This window comes from Artemia franciscana, chromosome 1, assembly GCF_032884065.1.
Source record: "Artemia franciscana chromosome 1, ASM3288406v1, whole genome shotgun sequence".
Taxonomy (NCBI): domain Eukaryota; kingdom Metazoa; phylum Arthropoda; class Branchiopoda; order Anostraca; family Artemiidae; genus Artemia; species Artemia franciscana.
Genome location: NC_088863.1, coordinates 52,299,938 through 52,317,585, shown reverse-complemented (window position 1 = coordinate 52,317,585; position 17,648 = coordinate 52,299,938). Strand labels below are relative to the sequence as shown.

The following is a 17,648-nucleotide window of genomic DNA, read 5'->3' as shown; positions in this document are numbered from 1 at the left end:
AATGAAGTGTCACAAACATAGGTTACCTTTAAGATTGAAATGAACAAAGCTTCAATTATGAATTTGTTTTCTTAAAACAGACTGAAGGGGCAAACCTCCAAGCTTTGACAATTCAATCTCAATTTTGGGCTCTTTTCTTTTCAATAGGAACTTTCTTTGTTTTTTTTTCTATCCAACTAATAACAGTAGAAACACCATCAGCTACAAGTGACCTTCCACTTAGTCTATGTACCCAGGGGAAAAATCATGCAGCTCTATACTATAAATTGGTAAATTTTTTGTTGTTCATATTTTCGACTTACAAATAAAGTGAACATTCCACTTGATGCTTTTTTATGTTCTTTATGAATATAATAATTGCTTCTATTGCAAATTCAAATTCAAGCAGTTTTGAGCTTTCGAAAATGACCAAATATTTTAGTTTTTGGGCATAAAAAGAATTAACACATTGGTCTCAAACTTTAAAACATTGGGCTCAAACTTACTGTTTCATCATAAATCCATTTTTTTAAATGTCATATAATCCAAAAGCACTGATTATCCACAATTAAGTTGATAAATAAATTTTACAATATTATATTGTTTTCTTCTTTCTTGGTGTTGAGTTTTCAACTAAAGTATGCATATTTGGTTGTTTTTGACAAAATAATTTACTATGTTTTGTCAGTGCCAAACTTATTTAGGTTAGGTTAAAAAGTATTTAAATTTGAATTTACAATAGAAGCAATTATTATATTTGGAAAGAGCATAAAAAGGTGTCAGTGGCATGTTCACTTTAGTTGTATGTCAAAAATATGAAGAACAAAAAATTACCCCCAACCTGTCTAATGTGCAAATATATCACCCAAATTACATATTTCCAGGGTACTGTGCCACCTGTTACTTTTTTTCCAGTTCTTGTTTTTTCACAGTTGCTTCAATTGACAGGAACTAGGGTCAAGGGATTGATTGGAAGAATCAATGGAAAATGTGTAATTTCAGCAATATATTTCTATATTAGGAAGGTTGAGTGTAAAGTAAAGTAGGGCTACATGTAGAATGTATTAGCTATAATTATTATGTAAATTATAAATAATCCTTTTTTTAAAATAATTTCTTCAATAGGCCTACAGGTCCTTCTTTTGGCTTAGAACACATCAAATATTGTATACTTAGAAAAAAATAAGGGTAAAATTCTAGTTAATTGCAACAAGCTATATATACTTAAGCACAAGATATTTAACTATGGCTTCTCTAGTGCTTAGCTATGACCCCTCAGTAATATGGATAAGAAATGAGTAACAGACAAAATGAAATTTAAATGGCAATCAGGAACTGGATACAGGCTAAAGGAGGCAAAAAAGATAGATGGTGATTTTTTAGTGGAATAAACACTTCCCTGGGTAAAATTCTAGTCAATTGACTTCTTGCTATGTCAGAAAGGGTTTAGGTTAGGAAAATGAAACTTTCAGGGATAAATCTACAGGCTAAAGTATGTCCCGGGAAGGTATTTTAAAGTACCCACCTCCATTCCTTCTCCCTCTAGAGGGCCCTGAAATTTGCCTAAATGACAGGTCTATGCCTATTGAAATTTTGACAAAACAACATTTTACCTTAATTTTTCAGTTACCAGTTGCTTTTTCTCTGCCTTTAGTTCTGAAAATGCAATTCCTGTTATCTGAGTAGAATTTTGAGCCATATCAATGTTTTTTTTTCAAAATTTAGGAAATGCATTTGCATATCTTTAAAACCTTATAAAACGAAATTGAGCAAAGTTATGATGCTGAAAACAATTTTTTTGTGCTTCAATTAAGCAGAAGATCTATTTTGCAACCGTTTCACTTCTATAACACACATATTTTTAAAGGTCATCAAAGGTCAAGGCCCTCTAGAGGGAGAAGGAGCAGAGGTAGTTGCTTCAAAATACCTTCCCGGGACATACTTTAGTCTGTAAATTTATCCCTGAAAGTTTCATTTTCCTAACCTAAACCCTTTCTGAGATAGCAAAAAGTCAAATAACTAGAATTTTACCCTTCCCTGGCTAGTTTAAGACTTTTAACTGATTAGCCTACTGAAATTTTCCTATCCTATGTAATTAAAATATTTTTCCTCTTTCAGCAGAGCATTACAACAATCTGTCACAATGAAAAATATCCAGGTAACCTGAATGGAATGACTATAAAAAGACAAATGGAAACCACAATATAGAATCTTGAAATTATACTTCTGGCCACACAAATTGAATCAGGCTACCCAATCGCCAATTCTTCCAGATTTGAATACGAATCCATGTTTGAACTTTTCAAATATTTCACCCTCAAAAATATTTTCGGCACTAATTACGTGCTTACCCTATGCATATAGACGCTTCTTTACGTGTGAACACTTTCTTTGGAACCTTTAAGGATTTCGCTATAGGATTTTTACAAAATCCTATGCGTGTAAACTTGGCATAAGAATGCATAGACGTGAGTGTTAATTCAGTTACTAAAATTAAAGATAGGATCAGAGTCTGGTTGACTAAAACAGGGCAGCATGGTCTACTTAATCAACTACTGGGTGTAACCATGAAAGGAATTATGCTGTTGAAAAACCAATTTAATGAATGCCAAAAAGACACAATTTTGGTAAGATCCTCTAAAGGTTCTAACTGCCTTAAGATCTAAAATCAAGCAGTGCTGAACAAAATAATAGAGATAGGGAAGCTATATTTGGCTGAAAACCTAACATTAACGTTTTTCTGTGAGAAAGATTTCTCAGCCCAAGGCTCTCAGGGATTGCACTCAACCCCCCCCCCAGTGGCTACATGCCTGAGGGGCTGGTATTCTTTGACAAGGGTATTTTTACAAGTGAGAATTTACTAGGTGAACTGATGGATCAAGGTTTCACAAGAGTGTGTCCCCTATTTGGTCAACAGACATCTGACAAGATAAATGTTGATGGGTTTATCCTTACTCCCTCACTTGACCTTCCTGAATTTATGTCTATTCGGGGTATAGAAAAAGAGTCAAGAAATATATGGGTAAACCATTCAAGGTTATCTTACTCAACCAAGCCCAAGCCTTTGACAAAGTTGAACACTCATACCTGATGCTGAAGCTTAAAGCTTACCAAGTGAATGAAGATGTGATTGTTTAGATTGGAGCATTTGTAACTGGAAGATCTCAACGTGTCATGATCTATGCTGATAATGGCGATCCATTTTTCTCCTCCATTTCCTGGTCATAAGCAGCATCCCACAGGGAACCATCCTTGGGCCAACATTGTTCAGCATATATATTAACATCTGTACAACTGGTCCATGGCTTAAATAGTGCCCTTTACCAGGATTGCCTAAGGTCTCTAAGACTTCCAACCCTCACGCATCAAAGATATAGAGGAGATTTGATCATGGAACACAAAATTTTCAAATCTGGTCATCTGAAACAGATCTTCACCCCTTCCCTGGCTAATAACTCAAGAGGTCACAGTCTGAAGCTTCACCTGCCTGGGTGTCAGAGAAGGGAACAATGTGACTTCTTTTCTATTTGTGTGGTCCCCATCTGGAATAGCCTAAATAAGTCTACTATCCAAGCTGAGACTCCCCACTCCTTCAAGGCTGGAGTCAACAGGGACTGGGAGAGGGCTGAGTGGAGGCTGGACTGAGAAGCTAAGCAAACATAATTACATCACTCACCACCAGCAAGAACCTACAGGAGGATCTACCACCTTATCTTGCTGGCAAATGCAATTTAATATAATATATTCCCTGTGTCATGATCCACAATCACTGCCAAAGGCATGGTCACACTACCAAAGTATGTTGCAGTATACCTATATGTTCAAGATGTGCCAACAGCCACCTAACATCTTCTTGTACTATTAAAAGAGATAATAATGCACTATTTAAATGCCCCAATTGTCTTGGCAACCATCACGCTAAAGACAAAGCATGTCCTGTAACAAAGAATGTTGAAAAGTTTATTGTTAAGGCAGTACAAGAAAAAGTGACTATTGGTGTGGCAAAAAAAGTATGCAGATATCCTTAAATCCAACATGCAACTGAATGACATGGCTCCAATTCTTTCTAATGAAGAATTCTATCCCCTGAAAACCCCACTCTAAGCCCATTCATGTCAACTCAACAAAGAGTCTTAGAACCCTTAATTCAGAAAATAATTGATGATATCTTAACAGTTGAATTCCTGAAATGATCAATTAATTTCTATCCTCAAATTACCTTAAATTGCAGCTTAGAGCAGTATAAGGATTATCCATCCTTGTGATGCTCTATGAAAAAAAGAATTCGTTTGGTGTAGATTGTGGCTGTTAGACTAGACTCTTGTGGAGGACTCTGCAGCTTCCCAATTTTAAAGCAAAATTTAAACAAATTGAAGATTCTATCTCAGGCCATTTGGAAAAAATACCCAGGGCCTAAAACACTCTGGAAACATATTGCCAAGCTTCCATTACTCTTCTGATTTCTCACTCTTAGAAATTTGCCAGCTTGACTGGTATCTAAGCAAATATTTCACTCTTCATATTATTGACTTACAAATAAAGTAAACATATTACTAAATGTCATGTTTTATGCTCTTTCTTAGTATAATAGGTTAATTGTTTTTCTTGCGAATTCAATTTTAAGCCCTTTTAGGACCCTTATAAATAATACTATCATTCTGTATTCTTTGGGTATAAAAATGAGTTGTTACATTTGTTTCAAATTTACTATTTCATTACAGATCCATTGGTTGTGAATTGTAGCATTAGTTTGTTAATTTTAAGTTCAATAAAAAGATCAAAACAAATCTGTCATGTTTTCTTCTTATTCTGTTTGGCTGCTCAAAAGCTGCAATTTTGTCAAACTATCAAATCTGGCAGAAGAAACATGGCTGGCTGATGAAGGAATTGAGAAATTACTTTGAGTTTTTTATGGAACTTAATTAGGGTAAGGTGTTTATTTGAACAAACTACTCAGGTAGCTGAGAAAAAAACTTACATTTATAGTTGGAATTGCATCCTGAATATAAATTTCAGGATGCATTTGCATTAGAAATGAACTTTACCCTCACCTTTATATATACCAATCCAGGGTATATTTTTGCACATTAGGGGGTGGGAGGGTAGTTCAAACTTACTTCTGTAGTTACAATTGAATCCTGAAAACAAAATCAATATTAATTTATATCAGAAATGAATTTTACCCCCTCCTCCCTAATGTGCAAATATATACCCTGAATTGGTATATATAGAGGTGGGAGTAAAGCATGGACACTAGCAGGGGGGAGGCATGGTCCCCTGGAAATTTGGGACTATAAAGTAATTATAAGGCAAGCAAAGGAAAGAGGCAGAATAGTGAAAAACCCTAGAAAAAATGAGTGTTGCCCTATTGTTGACTGCCTGCCAATAGATTTTGACCCTTAATACAGAAAATATAAGTTCCAATTTGTGACTGAGTGATCTCTTTCCAGTTTTTCACAACCTTTTACCTATATGATTTGGTTGGAGTAATACAAACACACATACACAAAAAAAAAAAAATCCAATTCTTCATAGTAATTAATGGTAAGTAAATTATGACCTTTGTCAATAACAAAAGTGTAAGAACATAACTATTGATAATGCTCAATCAAAAAATCAGCTTTTTGTGATTATCCTAAATATATAGATATGATGTATAAAATGAAGTATGAAATATATTGGTTTTTGGTATTCAAAATTAAATTAAAAAATTTTGAATTAAGACTTTATTTGATTTTCTTAATCTTAGTTTTAAATGTTTTACTTTGAACAAACTACTTTGATGGTACATTTACTTTTTATAAACACTGAGTCTAAAGGCACTGAGCATTTTGATATTTTATTACCAAGTTCAAAACTATTAATAATGTTAAAAAAAAATCTGTCCAATGCTTTAGTATTGCTCAACAGAATTGAATGCTGGGTGTTCATATCTTAGTTTTTGTAAGTAGGCTATTGTTTGTGCTTTTTTTTAAAATAAAGGAGGAGAGACCCCCTTGAAGTCATATATTTTTGGTGAAAATCACATTATCAGATTCAACATATCAGAGAATCCAACCATAGAGGCTTCAAGCCTGTATCTGCAAAAATATGGAATTTTGAAATTTTTGCAAGAAGAAAGATTGTGGATGCATGTTTATTTGTTTTCTTTTACCCCATGGGTGATCATATTGGCCCAGTGGGCCTAAAATATTGGGGGAGGGCCTATTCTAATGGAAATGAAAAGTTCTAGTGCTCTTTTTAAGTGACCAAAAAATTGGAGGGCAACTAGGCTCCCACCCACTCCAATGTTTCCCCAAAATTGTCTGATCAAAATTTTGAGATGTTATTTTTTTTTGTTCAGCGTAGTTGAAAGACTCAATAACTATGTCTTTGGAGATAAAATTATCCCCTACAGCCCCTGGGGAAAGGTTTCTAAGTTAAAAAGATTGTCCATTGTTTTCATTGTTACTGGGAAGTATGCATACATTTTTGTGTGGGGAGGGGAGGACATATTTTTGTATGTGATGATTTTGCATGGGTAGAATTTTCCCTGGATAGGGAGGTTTCCAGGGGGGAACTTTCTAGAGGGAATTTAACACTGGGTGAATTTGCCAGAATTCCTATACAAATTTTCTTTGCTTTTTCTTTACTGATTCAATTTATGATGTTAAGGGTAATTCCAGGGTAAATTTTTGCCAGGATTGTATTGTCTAGAAGATATTTCTGTGGAGAGGAGGATTTTTCTTTGAAAGTGGAGCCAGGAGTCCTGACGTTATTTAAAAATCATCGGAAATTAAATGAAAATTAAAAGTTTTTCAACTGAAAGTAAGGAGCAACATTAAAATTTAAACAAACAGAAATTATCATGTATATGAGGGGGGTTGTCTTCTCCTCAACACCTTACTCTTACTGGTAAAGTGGTAAAGTTTAAATTTTGTCCCAATTCTTTAAAATGACTCCTGAAACACAACTACACAAGGGTCATTTGATTAGAACAATAAATAAATTATTTTTAGTGACAAAAAACTGTAGCATTAAGAACAAGGTGTTGAGGAGGGGGGCAACAACTTTCATATACATAATAAGTTTCGTTTGTTTTAATGTTGCTTCTTACTTTCATTTGAAAAAACTCGTTTTTTTTATTTAAGGAAGCTTAGAGACAAACATTTTTCTAAAGACAATGGCAAAAGTATGTCAATTAAAGTAAATACTTATAAAAATGAAAAAATAATTGCTCTTTTATTTGAGAGTTTTTTCCCTAAAAGTATTTGAAAATAAACTTATTCCTACCAAAAAAAATCTTTAAATACATTTCCTATCACCTACCACCACTGTTATTTTTGTTTCTGCCCTCCCCCTCCCTTCCCTGGAAAAATTTTCTGGCTCCCTTTGGGTGTAGTTCATTTCTGACACAAATGAATGTTAAGTTAGGATCCAGGATGCAATTTCCTCTATGGAAGTATATTTATTTTTTAGCTATCTCCATAGTCCGTTAACCCTTAATTTTGAACCTTGCCCCTTAATTGTGATAAATCAGTGCTTGTTATAAAAGTGGATTTACAATTTCAGTTTTAAAGCAACATTTTAGTCAATAATATGTTTACAATCAAACAGTTTGCTGCAACAAACTGTTGTAAGGAGCAACCCAGCTCAATAGTAACGAAAACTCTGAAAAATAAAATTTTGATACCAATAGTTACATCAAAAGAATTTTATTTTAATGCTGATTTTAAATATATAAGTTTCATCAATTTTAGTCTTACCCATCAAAAGTTACAAGCCTGAGAAAATTTGCCTTATTTTAGAAAATAGGGAGAAAATCCCCTAAAAGTCATAGAATCTTAACGAAAATCACACCATCTTATTCAGCATATCAGAGAACCCTACTGTCGAAGTTTCAAGCTCCTATCTACAAAAATGTAGATATTGGTATTTTTTGCCAGAAGACCTATCATGGGTGTGTGTTTGTTTTTTTCCCGGGGTGATCGTATCGACCCAGTTGTCCTAGAACGTTGCAACAGGGCTCGTTCTAATGGGAATTAAAAGTTCTAGTGCCCTTTTTAAGTGACCAAATAATTGGAGGGCACCTAGCCTCCTTCCCACACTCATTTTTTCCCCAATGTCGCAGGATCAAAATTCTGAGATAACCATTTCATTCATTATAGTTAAAAAACCTTATAACTATGTCCTTGGGGACGACTTACTCTCCCACAGTCCCCATGGGAGGGGCTATATGTTACACACTTTGACCAGTGTTTACATATAGTAATGGTTATTGGAAAATATACAGACCTTTTCAAGGGGATTTTTTTTATTTTAGGGGGGGGGGTTGAGGGGGGCTACGTGGGAAGATCTTTCCATGGAGGAATTTGCCATGGGGGAAGAGAATTTCAATGAAGGGAGCATAGGATTTTCTAGCATTATTTAAAAAAAAAAAACAATGAAAAAATAAATATGAAAAGTTTTTTCAGCTGAAAGTAAGGAGCAGCATTAAAACTTAAAACGGACGAAAATTTTTACGCGTATGAGGGGTTCACCTCCTTGTAATAGCTCGCTCTTTATGCTAAAGTATATTTAGTAATTTCAAATATTTGTTCTATGGCATTTGTGATTCAGGGGTCATTTCTAAGGAATTGGGACAGAATTTAAGCTTTAGTGTAAAGAGCAAGGTATTGACGTGGGGGTGAACCCCCTCATATACGGAATAAAAACATAAAAATATAGAAGTTCGTTACGTAAGTTAATTCTTAAGTTACGTATATTTTTTACTAATGAAAACATTCGTAAAAAATTAAAAGTTCTAATTGCCTTGTTAAGTAATCAAAAAATTGAGGGCAACTAAGCCTCTTCCCCCGCTACTTTTTTCTCAAAATCTTCTGATTAAAACTATGAGAAAGCCATTTAGCAAAAAAAATAATATGCAAATTTCGTTTTAATTATTTATGTGTTATGTGTTATTATTAAAAACGTTCAGAAATTAAATAAAAAAACAAGTTTTTTTTAACTGAAAGTAAGGAGTGACATTAAAACTTAAAACGAACAGAAATTACTCCGTATATTTAAGGTGCTTTTCCTCCTCAATGCCCTGCTCTTTACGCTAAAGTTTTTTACTGTTTTAAATAGTCGAGTTAATAGAAAGAGTCAAACTTTAGCCTTAAGAATAGGGCGTTGAGGAGGAAAAGCCCCTTACATATACGGAGTATTTTCTGTTCAGAAATTACTCCGTATATGTAAGGTGCTTTTCCTCCTCAATGCCCTGCTCTTTACGCTAAAGTTTTTACTGTTTTAAAAAGTCGAGTTAATAGAAAGAGTCAAACTTTAGCCTTAAGAACAGGGCGTTAAGGAGGAAAAGCCCCTTACATATACGGAGTATTTTCTGTTCGTTTTAAGTTTCAATGTTGCTCCTTACTTTCAGCTAAAAAAAACTTGTTTTTTTATTTAATCTCAGTTTGAAACCAACATTTTAGTCAATAATATGAAGTAAAAAATATTTACTGGTATTTACTATACCTATTTACCTTTGATTTTTGAATTAAAATGGAACAGTTGTGGGCATAAAGTCATGGCTTATTGTAGAAACAGCCAAGACAAATAGTCCAATTGAGTGAGAGGCAATTCTAGTATTAATTGCCCCTTATTAGGATTGTATCAAAATGATATTAGTTCATTTATTAATTGATATTTTATCTATTATCCGTCCATTTGTCATTCCTAGAGCATTAGAACCAAGGCAGATAGTCATAGAGCTAAGATAGTGATAGAACCTATAGTTTTCCAAGTCTTCGGTTTATAGGAATACCTATACCAATTGAATTTATATCGAATTTATACCTATACCATATTTACTATACCTATATCTATTGAAATTTGACAAAACAGCATTTTACCTTAATTTTCAGTCATCACATTTTTTTTTTCTCTGGTTTTAGTTCTAAGAATGCAATTCCTTTTATTTTAATAGAATTTTAAGCCATATCAATGGTTTTTGTTCTAAATTTTCGGAAATGTATTTGCAGATCTTTGAAACCTCATTAATTGGGATTCAGCAATTTGTGGAGCTGAAAACAGTTTTCTTGTACTATATTTAAGCAGAAGATCTGTTTTGCATGGTTTCACTTTCATAAAGCAAATATTTTAAAGGTCATCAAGGGTCACTGTCCTCTAGAGGGAAAAGAAGTGAGGGTAGGTACTTCAAAATGCCTTTCCAGGACATACTTTAGTCAGTAGACCCATCCCTGAAAGTTTCATTTTCTAACTTCCAGATAGATAGCAAACCTTTTCAAGATAGCAAAAAAGTAGCTTAATTAGTATTTTACCATTTTAGCTCCTTGTTCTAGCAGAATGACAAAAAATTGACCACAGATCTGATTATTTTTTTCAATTTTAACCCAGATATCTATGAGAAAAAAAACAATTAGACCTAGGCTAATACTATCTTGAGTAATTTGAGATTTTAGCTTACTTTGAGACCTTAAGTGGTTGTAGCTTATGCCTGTAACAGGAATTTTTCTAATGTTTCAGTCTATAATAGTTGTTTTACACTTAGAAGCATACCAAATAAACAAAAGTAATATAATTAGACTAGGTATCCACACTGGCAGTGCATCCCCCTGCCTTGATGGTGAGATGTTGCCCTAAATAATATATTCCAGCATAATTATGCATCTCTTTGTATTTACTTTGGGCAATATATGTCTTGACAGAGTATTCAGATAGCTTCATGCTGAATCTAAATTAGACTTTCATTTCTGTCACAAATTTGATTTTACCCTAATTTATCCTTTCCAACTTTACCCAAATATATAGCCCAAATTCTATATTTCGCAAGCATTTATCAATTCTCAATTTTGTCACTGTTAGTTCAATTTACAGTAAAACCAGTTTGACAAGATTGACACCAACACAAGTACATAAGCCATTTCTAAAATAGGAAAAAAAAGGTATCCTCTTTGTGGGTCCATGAAGGGCTTAAAATCAAATTTGTGACAGAATCAATTGTTATATTTGGATTCAGGATGAAATCCTATACTAAGAGATAAGTTTGTTTCTTAGCTATCTGTATACTCTTTTAATAAAAGTATTTACCTTTACATTTATTGAAGATGTCAAAATCACTTAAAAAGAATTGCAAAAAACTAAAGATCTGTTTAACACCAACTATTATCAATAAATAATGTACATTCTAGTTTAGGGGCTTCTTGCAACCCTGGAAAGTAGTTGAGTTAGGTGAATAAAACTTTCAGGAATGAATCGCAGGCCCAAAAATATGGTAAACGTCGTGTTTAATAGAATATTAAGGTGGCTAAGAAATAGACATGTCTTTAGAAACAAAATTATGTACTGAGTCTAAGTATAATTTTCCTTTATATTAGGCTCTATTGCAATCTGAAATGAATTCAGGTTCAGGATAAAATTCTGGTTCCAAAGGAATCTATATTTCTTAGCAGTCTCAACAATAAATTTATGGCTATTCCAAAAAGCGTTAAAAATGTGAAAGATCAGGTATGGAAAAGTTCCAAAGCTGCCAGTAGCAGAATTCAATAGAATTCCAAAAGCTGTCAACATTGTAGTAGCACAACTTGTGTTTTGACCACTTTTCTTTGAGCAAAAAGTATTTTTATAAGTTAAAATTGCATTTTCTGACAACATCTGCCATCAAATTTGAAAACTGCCAAATAGCATTGCTATTTTGCCGCCCCACTTTTGGAAAAGTAATGAAAGATATACGTGGCCATTAGGAGGGGAGAGTAAAGTAAACTTGCAGTGCAATTGAACTTCATTTGCTATATGGAATTCGGTTCAAATTCTGATTCTAAATGTGTGTCTCAGCTGTCTGTTTCTTAGCTATCTCAATATTATATTAATTGGAAAATTTACCAAAGAACCTGTGAGGTATTAGTTAGCTGCCATGTCTACCCCTTTTCTTATTTATGTGTCTCAAAAAATTGTAGACATGTCAGATCTGTATCTATCTGAATTGAGACACAAAAACTATACTGATATACTGATATACTGATAAGACTATCAGTATAGTCTAGGCTCCAGGACCTAAATATGCAATACCTCCATGACACATCTGTTTCATGCAATCTCAAAGTACTTTCTAGTCATATTGATCCTGCTTATCATGATTATACCAAGGAATAGGTTATCCCAAGGTGTGCCTGACCCTTGAAAATGGTCTGAAAAATCAAAAAGCGTTAAAGCTCAGCCAAACTCAGTAAGACACAAGAAAGTTAAAGTGAGTAGAGAAAAAATAGTCACTGTTACTGATTGAATTTTATTTTTCCTGGATGGACCAAATTTAAAAATAAGCTTATAAAAGTAATTGATTAGGAAATCATTTTTAATCTTCTAGAAAAAGAGACATTGAATAACTTAGCTAGATAGAGCCTTCACAAAAGAAATGAATAAAAATACAGTTGAACTTTCACAGTCTCACATAGATATTTAAGAAAGAGGCTATCCAGTCCAATAACTGTATAATATCTAATATAGGCTACATTAGTGTATTTATGAAACTGAATCTGTGAAATAGATGATGAAAATATTTTCTACTAATCCACCTATTATTGGTAACTCGTGTATGTCTATAACTATCACACTTTTTTTTTAAATAAGAACTTTTTTGAAAAACAGGTGTTCATTTCTTCACATATGGGAATCATCTTGATGGAACTAATCATTAATAAAATGAATATTTTATCTACAAAAGTTGTTATTGCAGTAATCCAGAATACGAAAATTATTGTTTCAAGCCATCAGAGAAATATACATAAAGCAAATACTGCCAAGAAAAGAAAAATTGCCATAAAGAATAATTTATTAAACATTGAATTACTTCATAAGAAACATGGTCAAGAATCCAGCTTTATTTTAACAGTGGTTTCACATTAGCACCAGCTGATCTAGAAGAGATTTTTGAATGGTTGGAGGGAGATGGGGCTGTCACTAGATAGAAGGTGCCAAGAAAACAATAAAGAATTTATATTAAAAGCTGATAGTTTTTAACTTATAAACTATAAGGCATGTTTGACTGCTATAAACCACATTATTCTGCCAAGTTTACTAAGAGAGTTTTTGAAAGCAAACAAATAAATTATCTGATTTTTTGTTTAAAGGATGTATTTGTGTGTTTGCTTGGGTATGCTAGAAATCCCAATTTTTAGTTGAGTAGTTTTTAGTAGATCAAGTCACAATTTTCAGTGGAATTTTTCAAAAAATTAAAGAATTTTATGAGAAATGTGATTGGCTTAGATTAGCTCTAGCAAAAGTTTAGTATTATTAAAATTCTGATATTTGACATGACCTTCACAATGTTGCCACTTTTCTTGTTTTTGGTGCTTTGACTCTGCCAAGGGCTTTGGGATCAATGAAAGCAAGCTCGGGTATAATAATCTGACAAATACGCCTCATTTTTCGATGCAGGATCTTCGGTGATCACCCTTTGGCTATGCACAAGGGTTTGATATTATCAATTTTCTTTGTCCATTATCCTAATAGATTTTCTGGAATCGATTTGATGAGCTGAGATCTTCAAAAGTTTCTGGAACCATACACCAAAAAAATGCTGTTTCAGGCCTTATGCTCCATAAATGTTGTAGAAAATAAATAAAAGCAAAGTAATACTTAATTTTTATAACCCTATAAACCCTTCAAGCAATTTTTTTGTATTATTTATCAATTTTCAATTTTTTACTTCCACTATTTTATAAGCATAGTAATCTATTTTGACCAGCATAAGGTTAACTGGAGAATGCACCCCCCCCCCAAAAAAAGGCTAGTGATTCTTGACTCATATCTCTCTAGTTTGTTTTCTGCTACTGAACTAGTCTATAACCATATAGGGTACATTCTGGCATGATTGCTCAAAGAATTTGTTTCTCTGCATGATCCAAAGTTTTGCTGTGATAAAAAATGATCCAAAGTTGTTTTTGTGATATAGTTTCCCTCGTCTCCTTCAAATCTAATTTAAAACAGGATACTATTATACACGCTGCAAACGAACCACTTTATTTTGAACTTCAACAAATGTACTTCTAGAAATAAATTTAGCATAAGCGCAATTGATATACTGAGTTCCCTGCTCAGCAGCTAGATAGCTTTCTATCAGCAGCCATCAGGCAGAAGTCTTTCTTTTTCTTAATTCAAAAGTATTTAAATAGGTTTAGAGTGTGTCAGCCATATTGTGGTTTTCGTCTACACACCTCCAATGTACGAAAATATTAGCTTTTCAGAAGAAAACTATTTTAGCCTCTGCTGGAGATTGTCTTTTTTAGCCAACCGTCTAGCACTAAACAGAAAGCAGGTCGTCCTCATTGGGGATGGAAGGATGCATAAAGAAAGATTTAAAGGAAATGGGAACTTCCATGGAGGGTGTTAACAGGGAGGTTTTGAATAGGAGGAGGAGCGTGCGTAGCTGTGTTGGCCTTAGGTGACTTGGTGCTGTGATGAGTTGTTAGTAGTAGTAGTAGTAGTAGTAGATGATTGATTGTAAATACAATATATATTTATCTTTGGTTTAATACTCTCCAGCTTCTTATGTGTCTTTATAGGTCTACAGTCTTTAAATGTTTAGCTGCATGTTTAAACACTCAAATTTTTAGTGTCTTTAATTTGCTGAAATATCTAAGAAATCTTGTAGAACTTTCAGTTTTGTTGCAAAAAGCACCTGAAATACTGCTGAGAATAAATGTTATTCCAAAAAAAATTCAAAATGACCTGCATTCAAATGAACAAAATGAATTCGCACGTTGACTATCTGACTAAAAAAGGCGACTCGTTTTTACATTCATTTTCCAACCTAAAAAGATTTGTTATGCCAACTGAGGTTTTAAAGTCGTATACTGCAGCTATTGGAGACATTCTCTTGAGTATGCATGCCCTGCATTGCATCTGGGATTGACAAAAGATCATACTGATAGACTTGAGACGATACAAAAAAGAGCTGTAAAAATTATACTTGGGCAAAACTACTCCACATACGAGGATGCACTGAAACAACTCAATTTGGACTCACTTGATAGTCATAGACATGGCTTAACATTTAGATTTGGACTAAGTTATTTGAATTCCCCAACTCATTGTCGTCTACTACCCAACCTTGAGAGCCCTCCAACTGAAGGACCAGTGACTAGACTCCGACAAATAAAAAAGAATTGTCCGCAGTTACTGACTTGCTCAGCCTATAGTACCGAGAGATATCGTACCCATATTTTACCCGTCATTTTAAAAATATTGACATGACTAATATTTAATGTTTGATAAAATTTTCCTGTGAGCGTTTTTGAAGGTCCAAATTATTTTTGTCGTGACATCCTAATGCTAGATCCGTCTATTGTAGTGAATAAATATATTCTATTCCATTCTATCTTACAATTGTAAGCAAAATATAAATATTAGCTAAAGTGAATTTTAACTATTTGATTAGTTTAATTATATTGTTAATAATTTTAGGTTAAGTGTTTGTTATAACCTATCTACTTTAAGTTGGATTTTTCTTATTTCTATCTTTGTAAATTTTGATTAACCCAAACAATTTTCACTTAAGATGTAAGAGGAAAAAAAGGAATTACAGTTATGAAATAAAAGACATGAATAGTATCTTACGAGCAGAAAATGTGTTTTGTGTATTACATATCTAACAAAGTGAATTGAGATCTTGAGCTCAGTTCAACAATTATGTAAAATCTGACGATCAGTTAAATTACCTGATTCCAAGAAAAGCCTACTGGCACTTTATAGTTTTGTCTCCTTTGACTTTTTTTGAATTTCTCAAACTTGTGCAGCAACTCAGAAATGGATATCATATAAGAGGATAAATGAAAAGTAAACTGGGATAAACGTTTCATGTTTAAGGCATTAGACAAAAAAAACATAACTAAAGCTTACTTCATGCTTGCATTTTATTTACAAAATAACCTGAAAGTTATCTAGAGCTTAGAATCAAGTTAGGTTTTTTTACTCTCTGGGTTCCTGTTTGCTTGGTTTCTGCTTTATGTTTAATAGAGAGGAGAAGGGGCTTGTGCAAGCCCCTTCTCCTCCTTCTCCAGGAATATAAAGGAAGTGGAGAAAGCATTAAAATATGAACTAAGGGGATATGAAGTGGAGACCATGGATAAAATTGCCGAAGATCTAGAAGATGCAGCTAGATGGCGTAATAGTAAAATATTGTACTGACATGTTAATAAATTCAGAGGGATTAGTCAATCTGGATTTGTCCCTGTTGAATATAGAAACAGGGCAACAAATAGTGACAAAAAAATAGTTAAAGTGAGATGGGAAGAATATTAAAAAAATTTGCTAAAACAAGACAGAGCTACAGGAAAAGATATGAAGAAAATGAAGAATTTGCTATACCTTGGATGTCAAGGGAGATTTTTTTGTTTTTTTGTGAGGAAAAATTAGTGACAGTACTAAAAGGATTAAAAAATAATAACGCCCCAGGTGCTGATAGTGTGGTAATTGAGTTTCTTAAATATAGTGGCTCTGAGGTTAGAATAAGTTATTGAAGATTATGAATATTTTTTTAGAAGAAGAGGAAATATCTAGTAATTTCAGTAAAACCCTAGTTAAACCACTTTATAAGAAATATGATAAAAGTGAGAGAGTGAGTGTTGTAAATATACAGGCATTAGTCTGGTCTCTGTTTGTAGAAACTACTTAGTTATATGATACTTTTTAGACTGAAATATGTGCTGTAGATAAAGCTTTAAGAGAAGAAAGGTTTTAGGAAGGGTAGATGTGTTGATCAAAGTTTCACTCTCAGATTAATAATTGATAAGTGCCTGAGTTATCGAACACCTTCAGTCCTCAGTCTTATAGATTATGAACAAGTGTTCAATTCTGTTAATAGATAAGCTTTAGTGAAAACCTTATCTTTATTTGGTATATAAGAAAAATACATTAAAGTGATTAGTTCTATGTACAAGAATAACACTGCTGTAGTTAAAGTAGGAAATGTTGTTTGAAGCTGGTTTTGTATTAAATCATAACTTAAGCAGTGTTGTGTTTTGTCCCCCTTTGTATTGATTATTTTGATGGACTCTGTCTTAAGGAGCAGAGGAAAGGCAATGGGAGAACAAGGAATTGAATGGGCAAGAAAAACTTTCCTGGACTTAGATTATACTGATAATTTAGGCATCCTAGATGAAAGTGTGAGCAAAATGATTGAACTCTAAGAGGTGTTGGAAGTTGACGGTGCTAGAATAGGTTTGAAAAATAATGTTAGGAAGACTAAATTCCTAAGGCTAGGAATAAATAAAGATAAAAAGGTGGCGTTGGGTACGAAAAGATTGATCAGGTGAACAGCCTCACTTAACTTGGCATTATCAAACAGTTCGTGGTAACGAACTGTAGTAAGGAGCGACCCGGCTCAATAGTAACCAAAACTCTAAAAAATGGAATTTTGATACCAATAGCTACATCAAAAGAATCGCATTTTAATGCTGGTTTTAAATATATAAGTTTCATCAAGTTTAGTCTTACCCATCAAAAGTTACGAGCCTGAGAAAATTTGCGTTATTTTAGAAAATAGGGGGAAACGCCCCCTAAAAGTCATAGAATCTTAACGAAAATCACACCATCTGATTCAGCGTATCAGAGAACCCTACTGTAGAAGTTTCGAGCTCCTATCTACAAAAATGTGGAATTTTGCATTTTTTGCCAGAAGGCAGATCACGGATGCG

At 33.4% G+C, this 17,648-nt stretch overlaps 1 protein-coding gene across 7 annotated transcripts in view; it reads left to right on the top strand.

Annotated features, from left to right (window-relative positions):
- Nucleotides 1-2,142: 2,142 nt before the first annotated feature.
- Nucleotides 2,143-17,648, top strand: part of LOC136031203 (uncharacterized) — a 91,388-nt gene continuing 75,882 nt past the window's right edge. For 2 of the 7 annotated variants that reach the window (XR_010618465.1, XM_065710589.1), the window contains exons 1-2: nt 2,143-2,447; nt 9,978-10,143. Coding sequence is in view for 2 of the 7 variants with exons in the window: in XM_065710572.1 (XP_065566644.1) it covers nt 2,585-2,606 (22 nt within the window). In the remaining 5 variants the exon portion in view is untranslated. The other 5 variants (XM_065710599.1, XM_065710581.1, XM_065710572.1 and 2 more) reach the window with 5 other exon arrangements.